Source organism: Alligator sinensis, unplaced genomic scaffold (assembly GCF_000455745.1).
Source record: "Alligator sinensis unplaced genomic scaffold, ASM45574v1 scaffold188_1, whole genome shotgun sequence".
NCBI lineage: Eukaryota > Metazoa > Chordata > Crocodylia > Alligatoridae > Alligator > Alligator sinensis.
The window spans coordinates 1,387,342-1,399,585 of record NW_005841903.1 but is presented as its reverse complement, the minus strand read 5'-3'; the positions used below and the strand labels follow the sequence as shown (position 1 = coordinate 1,399,585).

The window sequence follows — 12,244 nt, the reverse complement described above, 5'->3', positions numbered from 1 at the left end:
CAGGAATTCAGACACACATTTTCTATTTTCTAGGAGACTGCTCCAGTCCTATATACTAGGCTGAGTGTTGGTGGAGGAAGGGAAGGAGAGAAGAGAGCGCTGCAGCCAAAAATGCAAGATTCCAAAAGCCAGAAGGAAGAAAAACAAGAAGGAGTCTGACTGTGTAACTTAGTAGTTGTATCACTCAATTGGGTAAGGGAGGTCCTGGGCTCTATTCCCTATTCTTTACAATAAATAATCATCGGACAAGCAGTAGAAATAATTCTGCTGGACCGGCCTGGAGCTTTGGCGCTTAGGCTAGAGACAGACATTACACATAAACCGATTTAAGTGATCAGAAACTAATTTACACCTGTAACAGAATAGATGTTCAGTACACATAAACCGGTTTGAAAATGGCTGAAACCAGTTTGAGATAAACCTGGTTGAATGTAGTATCAGACTTACCTGATTTGACTCAAACCGGTTTATGCAATGTCTGTCCCAGACCCCTTGGTGGTTTAAGCTAACCAGACCGCCGCCCCCCCGGGCATCCCTTTGTTCCCATGCCCAGCCCAGAGAGCATGCCGGGATGTTGGGGGTGTCTGGTTTATCTTAAACCAGAAAGAGATCTGGGACAGACATTGTCCCTGGCAAATCAGTAAAGTCTGATACTACATTCAACCAGGTTTATCTCAAACCAGTTTCAGCCATTTTCAAACTGGTTTATGTGCACTGAACATCTGTTCTGTTACAGATTTAAACCAGTTTCTGATCACTTAAACCAGTTTATGTGTAATGTCTGACCCTAGCCTTTCTGGGCCAGTGCTCTGGCCACAAACATATTGAGGAGGAGGGCTGCAGCATCATGTCCTCTTCTAGCTATATTTTAAAAGGCAAGTGGATGCAGTTACTGATTTTTTTGCAAAATGCATTGCTATGAGGGTGAATTAGATATGCTCTGAGCACACCTGCAGCCTAGAACTGCAAGCTCAGATGGAACTTACACATCAGAAAAGAGGTACCTACTGAGTTTAGGTGCTTGAATGATTTGCCATTTGAGGAGGGTTATTTTGGATTTTAATTATGAACTTATGTGTCTAAAGTTCATTCTTTAGGTATCTGAACATTCCTTTGCAGCTGGCCCATAGATGAAGGTTAATGATGTTGTTTTAATTGGGTAACTGATTCCCAATTAATCAAACTTAAACACATGCACCTGTGGGCAAATTGTTCTTTTTAACTTCTAATATTTACCAGTGTTAGAAAGCATCAGATGCAATAGGTTAGCAATAGGCAATAAAAAAGAACAGGAAAGTGGGTAAGAAAGTCAAATCTATCTTTGAGAATGAATACTATTAAACCAACTGGCTTGTGTTAGACTTAATAATCCAGACTTCAATGTTTTTGGTGAGTTTTTTTTCCCTCAAGGTAGCAAAGACAAATAAACAACTTTTCTTAACCTGATGACAACATATTTTACTTTTTAAAACTTTATTGTAAGCTAGCTTAGCTATTTTTTCTGAAAAGTTTATTTTTATTTTTATTTTTTTCTGCTGGAGCAATACTCTAAACTTCAGATGCTTAGTTAGGTATTTTCCAACCTCCTCAGGCCAAATTCAAATATGGTTTAGTATGTCCAAGTCTGCCGAAGTCAATTGAGTTGCACCTGCTTATGTTACATATCGATTTAGTCTTTTATGCTTGCAAAAAAATCCCACCCCAAATTGGAAGCATGTGAAAAATGGTTCCTATTAGATTTCTGGCCAGAAAGAGTATGAGTAGAAATTTCCTTGTGATATTTTGGTGATCCTGTTTCAGAACTCAGGTAGAATCAGAAAGTACAGAAACAACATGAAGTTGAAGAAAAGCACAAGCCAAACTGTTTAAAGGCTTGAGTATAGTAGGCAACCGTTGATCCTTCTGGATCATGGTGTGTATGTGAGAGCTCATCAGGACCTTTGACACATACCCTAGGCAGTGAATATTTGGGTGGATATTTTGGTATAATTTTAAGGTGGCTTACCTGGGGAGATATTCTCTCTTAAAGTTGTAGGTGATTGCATCTTTACTCAGCATAGGCCAAAGAGTAGTAAGTCTACAAAGAATGCTCAGGGTTGCTGCTTTTCCTAAGTCTTCCCACCATCCAAGTTTGGTTTGTTATGTAATTTGCGTTGAAACACTGAGGTACTTGAGCACATTTTGTTCCCTTACAGAAAACGAGTGGATATCTTGTCTTGAGCAGAGTATAAACCAGGGCATTTCGACACCCATGAATCTATCTGCTGAGACTTAAATTTCATCTGAGTAGAGAAAGAACTAAATGTTACTAGTTGAGGTTGGTTTTTCCATTATACCAATTTTGTTTTCCATTATTTTTTTCTTGGTTACTTCCCTTTCAGGAAAGTCTTACCAAGCATGAAAATACTTTGTCTAAAATGTGTTTGAAGCAAACAAGCAAAACCCTCTATGGTTAAGTGGGGATCTAATTGATGAAATATTTTGTTAAATGGTATTTATTCATCCATCTGCCACTAGCAAACAAGTGATGGATTATTTTCAGTGTTGTGAATCACTCAGCTGGGATATTTATATAATCTTTATATGCCAATTTTCAGAAAAACTGATTTACTGGTTGATATGAAGCAACCCAATAAGATCTAAATTCTGTGCATTACTGTAATGTATCTCTTCAGTTCTGAATAATCAACATTCTAGGAACTAATGGGACAATTTCCTCTCTTCTCCTTGCCCTACCTTCTCTGTATCTGTCTTTACTCTACAAAGAAGGATACAGACAAAGGGAGACTTTGTTGCTTTACTGTATGTAGAAATCATTTAAAACACCCTGTGTGTGGGTAGTACATGCATGAATTATCCCTAAACTTACTGTCCAGAAAGAGAAATGCATGCATCCATATTTAGTTTTGTGCATTCCTATGTGTCTGTTCTATTTATTAGCTAAGTATTGCAAACTCTATTAAGTACAGGGAAAAAACATTTTTAAAGGGTGCTTGCTGGCATTTTGAAAACATCTCCCTGAGCTTTTTTTAAATCAAGTTAAGACTTTCTAAAAAATGGAGACTTGAAGACAGTGACTTGGCTACAAGATCTAATTTCACTTTAAATAGTTATCCTCTTCTATATTTTTTACCACTTACAAAATATTGTGTGTGAAAAGCCAATCACTTATCTGGATATTTCCTTTGCAAAATAAAAGAAGTGGCGCCTACTTGAGTTATTGTATCTTGAGAATGGATCTTGATTTCAACCCACTCATACAGAATCCTGGGAAATGTTGTTTGATATTAATTTTTTGTTGAAATAACATTTGTGCTATGTTTTAATACAGGAAGTTGTCTTAATTATGGGGCATTGTGAAATGGATCAATCCAAACTCAGGATATAACTGATTGTAATCTGTTCCACTACTTCAATTTGGTCCTCAGCAGCAGTCTGTCACAATCTTGGGAAACCCTGCCAATATGAAAGTGACCACACAGGCTACAGGCTAAGTACTGGACTACTGTGATGCAGCTCTTCTTTCCATAATTTGTAGCAGCCATGCTGAAGCAATCTAACACTGTAAATGCCAGACTGTGATTGGTATCTGTATTATTACCAGGCTATATACATGAACCCAACTCAGGTAATGTTCAAAACAACTTTAAATAAAAGCACACAACTCCATCTTTGTTGGTTTTTTTGTAGTATTTTAATGCAGCATTAAAATGCTATAATACTAGAGGAAAGCTGTATACTATCCAGCAAATAAGGCACATGTCGGAATGCCATTGAATGGACAATCCACAACAGAGGTTTTACAGTCTTTTCAGCAACCCAGTCACTGGTAGAACAAGTTGTCATCTTGGTTGCTTATACAGAACTGATACCTCTGAGACCTTTGTCCATAGGATTTTTTTTTAGCTGTAAAAGTCTATTAACAGTTACAGAAAAGGGAATTATACAACTTGGCAACTGAAACTGACAAGGTCAGTTGGAGCAGCTAAACAAAAGTAGTAATAATTAAGCTAATTTTAAAGCTGCGGAAATTCAGGTAAGTGTTAGTTTTAGCACTATTACACAATGTAGTGACTGGTTTACTAAATAACTTTTTAAAGGAAACAAAGAGTTCAGTATAGAATTGGGTAGACATTCCATTTTAGCATGGTAAAATTTTTTTAAATTCATAATATAATCAAGCTACATGAAATGTAAGGTGTAACAAAAATGCTTCAAGTACATGCACATGCTTATTCTATCATGCTATGAATTCTAATTAAAATAAACACAATTCTAAACAACAAACTACCTCAGTTCTCTTCCATTGTGTCTTTTGATTGACGTTATTGCTGTAGCCAGTATTGCGTAGTGGATCTCACAGTTTATTGTGTCTACAAACTGTTGTGAAAGTCAGTTTGTCAAACAATGTCCCCATCAAACCTCCCCCTATCCCCCTCCCATTATGAAAAAAATGCAATACAAAACTGAATATTTGTGTTCCAGAATTTCTGAAAGCTGAATCTTTACTGTGCTTTCAGCTTTTCACCGTGTCTCACAAGTTCTTAAAATGATAGTATACTCTAATCTGATTCTTACTTACTAAAACATCTAAGTATAGCTTTTCCTAGAGGCAATACTTCCCAAAATACACATATAAATAAACTGCAAATGAATATTAATATAAGTCTAAGCACTTGAATAATATATTGGTTAATTAATACTGATATTTTCATCCAAGGAGAAAAAAAAACAATATGGCTTAAAGGATTGCAAGGGTTTTTGTCAGAATTATGTACCAACTTTCATATAATATTCTATGTAGACAATATTTCCTTTTTAATGTAGTTCTGTTGCATACTTTATACAGACAAAAGCATTGTAAAAAACAAATGTAAATTACTTCCATAAATATTTTCTTGAGGGTACAACCTTAGTTTTGCAAAATACTTAAGAAAATTCTTACCTCTGTTAGTATTCTAGTTGAAAGCAAGGCCCTTTTGAAAGCTTCCAAGTTGTAAAAACTTTTTTTCAAAAAACAAACCATTCTTTTTTAAAAAAGGCCCTCAAATATATACAAAAAAATTGTTACTGCAGAGTTTCCAGATAAGATAACAATTCAGTATGACAAGAAATATTTGTAACCATTCAAAAATTTTAACATCTAAAAAGGTTTCCAAAATACACACATAGTATTAAAAACAAACAAAAAGAAAAACAAAAAACTGAAAGGAACTCTATGTCAAGTATAACTCAAGATAAATACACATCTGCAAGTAAAACTGTAAAATACGTCATACGGGGTAAACATTTATATCAGTCATTTATATCTAGTAACTGCACACGATTGTCCCTTTTAAATTTATCCTAAAAACACAAACCATCATCCCTACATCTAAGATCTCAATCAGCCCTCTGAGCACTTCAGCATTCCAGCAACTTTTATGGACAGCAATGATTTTTTGCTGATAGAAAACAGATATATGCAGAAATCCAACTAGGAGTGGAGTGACATCTTAAAGAAGGACTTTGTATGGGGGAACATTTTGTCTTATTTCTAATTATGTTGACAGAAACATGTGAAAGACTTATATCAATTCACCTAATTTTAACAATGTTTGTATACTAATGACTTATTGCAGGCTATTCATTGGTTAGTGCTTAGAATACAAAAATATATTCTATTTAACTGCAGGATGTAGAGAACTAATTATTTATTCTAACACTTTCAAATGATATTAACTTGCTTTTATTGTTTTAAGTAGTTCTATTTTTAGAATAATGGCTATACCTTGAAAAGTCATTCCATGTTGTGCAAAAGGGTAAAATATAGAGATTATTTCTCTACATAAGGCCTCTCTCAGATATAACTTCACATTTTAGTTTACAAAGTAGATCCCATATAATGGGGAACTTTAAAATACACTTATTTTAAAAAATAATATATATCCCATGTGTATTTATCTGAAATTAAAAAGCAGTTTTGAGACAAAAAGGCCTCAAAATTTTGCTCATGTGGCATCATACTGTATTTTCTGTTCATGGTAGCAGCAGAGAAAACTGGATAAAAAGGGGCCATGATTTTAAGTATGAAGCTTAACCCTCAGTGGTGAGAACTGAAATAGTCCCACAGCTTTAGTGGAGCTACACCAAAGTAAAATGGCTTAGTAGCTGCCCTGTACATGTATTTCAAACCACTGATTAATCTTCTTTTCCTGAGGAGTAGCAATGCAGATGGCAGGATATATATGAAAGGTTCTGATTGACTGAAGGAAATAAAAAATAATGATTTACATATGAAAAAAACAAAACATTGTTAGCAATCTCCAGAAGGAACAAGAAGCATTATGTGGTGAACAGCTTGGTTCACAGGTAGATGGTAACAGACTGACAATGTTTAAAATTTAAGCGTCCAAAATACATCTGTACAGCCAAGCTCCTCTTATGTATGCATCTCTCAATGGGTATATATTTTAATGTATAATAATTAAAATTATTTGGACTAAAAATTGCTTTTGATGTTGACTAAGAAGGCTAAAATCCATCCATGGAATATCATTTGATGATACATTTGATGATACTGGAGCTGGTCAAAATACTATTAGAATGTTTTCATGAAAATTGGAGGAAAAATCCTCATTCTGGTTTATTGCTGCTCAGAAATTTCAGCCAGCTCCGTACCTGGGGCAAAAAGATTATATTCTAAACAAAAAAAAAATGGAAAAATTAATCTCTTCTGAAAATATATAACAGAAAATGTGTGTTTGTGTATTTGTAAACTGAAATTTAAAACATTGTGAACAATTCTATCGAATGCCTTTTTTAAACATTAATAAGTATACATTATTGTGGGTCATTAACACTAACATGTGTTTCCAATGATGACATATAAATTCATAAACTTTAAAGATACAGGGTAAATAAATACCTATGGTATCAAAAAACTTTCCCCAGTCACAAACCCACTACAGGAGTGGTCTAGGGGAAGTACAATATGGAAATCTACATTCTGGATCTGTGGACTTTCCTTTACATCATTTCCTTGGAAACAAGCACGTTTCAGCCATGAAGAGGGAGGGAGTGCAGCCTGGATACCACTAAAGACACTGAAGCAATACTTGTGAAAGTATGTAAGTAAGGACTGTGAACAGACTTCTTTCACTTCCCTAGTGCTTCATCCTACTCATCCTCCCTCCGCATCCCATGGTTTTGACCTTATCCCTTGCTTTCCATTCCTGACATGGATATAAAAAATACAAACAGAATTAATACTGCTTCAAGGCTCAGAGAGGCACATGTACTGTAAGATGCGGCTGCTCTCCTCTTCTGCCCACTGTTCCCAACCCATATCTTTGTGGAGCCCCCGTCAGATGGTTTTAACTTTTGCTGGGAGTGGGTTGATGAATACTGGGAATGGAGAGCAGACCACAGGAGTGATGCTTCCTGCTTTATCATGCCCTTGGCTCTTTCTCTACCTGCTTTTAGGTCCCTCTTCTCCAGCATTAAGTGGATAGGAAGATTAATTCTCTCCATGATTAGTCCAAATATGCTCATTGAGTAGTAACAAATGGATGTGTTTACATTTATAATGTCTAGGAAAACATGATGATAAAAGTATTTTACTTCTACTATTCTGTACATACGCATGTTAGTTGCATTAAAGCCACATTAGGTGGTTGGGAGTCTTCGTTTAAACCATACCCTACAAGTTCATAAGCTAAATATATAGCAATATTATACTGAAGCTAGACAAGTAACATTTAAGGGGGAATACTGAGGGTCAAGTTTTCAAAATTCACCTTTAAACTGGTTTGCACACATTTTTTTTTTTCTTGCATGGGCAAATTTAGTAGCTTTGTTGGCACCATTGGTTCTTAAATGTATTTTCTATCTTCAGTTAAGAATGCATTTCTGCTTGAAAATGTTAACTAGCCGACTACACAGTGGCAATTGTTATCCATGATTAGTCTCCAATTTCAGTCACAGTTTTTTAGTTTATTTTAATTTAAGGAACTGATTCCTGGTCAAAAGAATTATAAAGTGTTTAACTTAATAGTATGTTTTTAAATTCAAAAGCGCTTTTCATCCACTGATGTCAAAACGCTTTATAAGTATTTATCAAGCCTCACAACACCCCCTGTGAGGTAGGTATGCTAAGTATTATTATCCTCATTTTGCAGTTAGAGAAACTGAGGCACAGAGAGTTTCAGTGACTTGTGCAATGTCAAGCTGGTGGAACCAGACAAAATCAACACATCCTAACTCCCAGCCAGCCCTTTTCCCTAAACCAGCAGGCTACACAACTGGAATTACCAGGCTACCCATAGATGGTAAAGTCTGCATAATATGCATATGAAGTTTGCCACCATCAGCATTATCATTTTTGCCTTGGAAATATTTTGCTTTGTTCACAACAGAGCATAGAAATGGCAAACATTTCATCCTGTATCAAATTTGTCAAGACATTCACATTTCATAGAGGAATGCTCACTACAAGTCTTCAGTTTGCTTTATAAGTAGGGACCTACTTAATTTGTGGTTTCACAGATTTCGCAGAAACTGCAAAACCTGGGATTGTCCTTGAAAATCAATAACAACAAAAAAACTTAATAAAAATAAAGTGCTGACTCCCCAGTGGGGGAGCCAGCGGCCCTCGTTGTTAGGAAGGGAAGGTGCTGATTGGTGGGACAGCATGAAGGGCAGCAGATAAGGTGGTGGCTGCCCCCCTTGTGTCTCCTCCCCACCACCAGGACCTCTCCACCAATCAGTGCTGAGGGGTGGCTGCCCCATGACTGATAAATTAAGACTTTATGCTGCAGTCAACCTGTGAAAATTGGTAAGTACCCCTGTGATTTAGGTAGACCTCTACTTATAAGAGTCCAACTCTACACACTGAGCACATCCCTATGTAACTTGGTATGAGATCACTCTTATGTAGATCTGTTCAGCTTAACTTTGCCCCCATTCAACTTGGTGCAAGTGTTTAAAATTTAAAACATCTCCACCAAACATACAAGTCCATCCTTTTGAAGAAAATATCATAAAAACAGTTGAATAAAAAGAATTGCCCTGTAGCTTTTCTACAAAAGTGAATGACATATTCAAGCCTTACATGTTGTGTTCTTTTGCAGATCTGCTCTTAACTATATATATATATATATATATAAGCAGGATACTGTTCATTTTGTGACATACTCCAATCCCTGATGATATATTTTTAGTTTGTAATGGGATGGTTTAGCACAAAGTTCCTTTTAGCTGAAATGGGACAACCAAATTCAACAGTTTATTCTCCCAAAGCTGTTGTAGATATTTTAGGAAGACAGAAAACAAGAAAGATCCCTTTGTGGCTACATCCATACAAACTTTGATATTAACAACAAATTTCTACAGTAGAAAACAGGACAATATTTCCAAAAAGTGGCTTTAGAGCTAGTATAAATAGTAAGTCTGGCTAGTCTCTCTTAATTGCGGGTTAGGGATGAAGTCATTCTTATCCCCCATTATTCACAGTAAATTTAGTATGCTTTTGATCTAATGAATAGCAAATATGCATAAGGGGTCTATTTAAAAGAAATTATATGACAAGAGAAGGATTTCAGTCTGTCAGAGCCTGAAGCAAGCCAACCTTATCCCTCTCTCTATGCTGGAATTCTTATTGATGCTCCATGTCCAATTATAATGTTCCATTTCTGCCACGGAAGCCACTCCCTCAAACAGTTACTCACTTTATTTGTCACACCCTCCAAAAATGATTTAATTTAAGTCCTGCTCAAGTTGTGTTAACTAATGGGAAGTCCAAGAAAGCAGCAGCACAGAACTCTCAAACCTTCTGAAGCAAGAAAACATGATAGTTTCCCTTCTTTAATGCTATGGCTTGTTGAATCCTCCTTTATCTTGTTGTATAATAAGAATAATGTTTGGGGTATTGATACATGCTTTCAATTAGTGGCCTTGCTTTTACTTAATTCCTGCACAAACCATTCAAAATGTGTACTCCCCTATGAACATTATGCCGTGCCTAACAAATAGCACTTTACTTCATTTCACCTGGACATGATAGAGGAACTGTGTAAACAATCAACAGAAAACCACAGCAGTGGTTCCATTGTAACACTGTCAGTAACACTGTTTGATTTTTTTATATATATATAATATATAATATTTATATAAAAACACACCATAGTCCTATAAATATGTCTTTGATGTATACACATACACAGGAGAAGTGTTACATTCTATTAATGGTAAGGCATATTATTAGTTTATAGGCATTATTGGCAATTTTTTAGCTTTTGCTTATTTTTTGTGTTGCTGCTCATTGTGTGCTGCCAGAAGATCTCACAGGATGACAGGGATGGGAAGAGGCCCCCTTTGCAGGTTTATTGCACACGACGGCAGTAGTAGCCCAAAACTTTGCACTTCTCACACAGATGCTGAGGATGCTCTTTGCTCTGATCGGAAACATCCAGCCCATCTGGCTTTTCCAGGGGTCTCTGCAGGGAGGGAAGGGAACAGAATATGATCCAGTAAATGTCAGTGACCACTGGTGTTTGCTACGCACATTAAACTTACCTTCATGGTTATTTTGCTAGGCTTTCTCCCACTACTTCTAATGACAATGTTCTTTTTTCCTAAAACCAAGAACATCTTGTCAACTACCTAGCCACACAGTAGTGGGGAATTGACCTAACATTGATGTCATTTCCTTTCACATGAGGTCTTGTAAACCTTATTCTAGGTAAATTGTTGAAAGAATGTATAACTGGGATGGTTATAAAACAGTACCTTTCACTATTTTGGCATTAGTAACTAAGATGCCCCAAAGGCATTAGCACTGAGAACATGGGAATCCCATTAGCCCAGTGGTGCCTAGGGAATTACCACCATTAGGAATCTGTACTAATACCAACAGGTAGTCTTGCCAAGGTACTGCTATTAGACAAGTGAGAAGTTTTCCATTTGCCTAACACAGAGCTCCATATTTGGAAGACTAGAATTCTCATTTTTCAAATGAAACAGTTGTAAAACAGAAAAAAAAAAAGAAAAACAGTAACAGTTGAGTGAGATATAGGAGGCTCAGTAAAACAGGGATTGAACATTGGTTTGTTTGTTTTTTTGTTTTTCTTAGTAGATCTTGTACTTTCAATTTCCCTGATGTCTAAAAGCTTCATAGTCATTTAGAACAAGAAACACCAATGCTATATACCAAAACATTGGCAACATGTTTGAAAGATCTGATAGATAAATGACAAAGACAAGATGAAACAAGCAAATGTTTACGCTTTATAACGGAATTGTGAAAGAATATGACTTCTCTGATTTTTCTATGGCTGTACTTGGAAGTAGGCCTGTGTGAGTAAGCAGCTATTCGATCCGGCTTCAGATCCAGCCTCTTTGGATGCCAGGGATCCGATCCAGACCTCCGGACTGGGTTCCTGCCTTGATCCGGCCGAAGCGGCTCTGAAGATTCAGAGCCGCCTCAGAGATCTGGCCATAGGGTATAATGGGGAATCATGGAATATCTATAACTTTGTTGTTTTTTGTCTGATTTGGATGACATTTGCAGGGATGGTGGCCCCTGCTGAGGCCACAAGGCCTGCCAAGTTTCAAGAAGATTGATGCAGGGGCTTGGGGGAAACTGTACCCCAAATTCGTGAAAGCAAAACTCATGTCACGTGTATGTATTACACTACAAGGGGGGAGAAAATGACAGGGGTGGTGGCCCCTGGTGAGGCCACAAAGCCTGCCAAGTTTCCAGATCGGTGCAGAGGTTTGCAGGGAACTAAACCTCAAGCTGCAGGCAAACAAAACTAATGACATGGGTGACACTGTGTGCGTTAAAGCACATCAGGGTGAAAGCTGCAGGGATGGTAGCCCCTTCTGCAGCCATGAAGCCTGCCAGCTGTCGAGGAGATCGGTGCAGGGATTCTGGGTTCTGAGGCCCTGTACCTCTAGCTACTGACAGACAAAACTCATGACATGGGTGCTTGTGCAACTGACTGTCTCTGTCTTGGGGCAGTTGATAGTCTGTATTGATTCTTTCCTCTCCTTAGTCTGCGATTTTGTAGATGTTAATTGTTGCTAATTAAGTGACCAAAACGCTGGCTTGCATCCATAGATGCTTCTCAAGCAAATCCCGGGACATCATTCTCCCCTTGTACTCGGCCTTAGTGAGGCCGCAGCTGGAGTACTGCGTCCAGTTTTGGGCTCCACAATTCAAAAATGATGTGGAGAAGCTTGAGAGAGTCCAGAGAAGAGCCAC

At 37.1% G+C, this 12,244-nt stretch overlaps 1 protein-coding gene and 1 long non-coding RNA gene across 2 annotated transcripts in view; one reads left to right on the top strand and one right to left on the bottom strand.

Moving 5' to 3' along the window:
- Positions 1–57: 57 nt before the first annotated feature.
- LOC112549394 lies at positions 58–4,287 on the top strand. Its single transcript, XR_003092793.1, has 3 exons — positions 58–192; positions 2,196–2,317; positions 3,332–4,287. It is a non-coding gene; the product is annotated as an uncharacterized LOC112549394 (long non-coding RNA).
- Positions 4,288–4,429: 142 nt separating this feature from the next.
- Positions 4,430–12,244, bottom strand: part of ZCCHC24 (zinc finger CCHC-type containing 24) — a 205,652-nt gene continuing 197,837 nt past the window's right edge. The window contains exon 5 of the mRNA XM_025197707.1: positions 4,430–10,475. Coding sequence (XP_025053492.1) covers positions 10,362–10,475 — 114 coding nt within the window. The 3' untranslated portion in view covers positions 4,430–10,361. The remainder of the gene's footprint in view (positions 10,476–12,244) is intronic.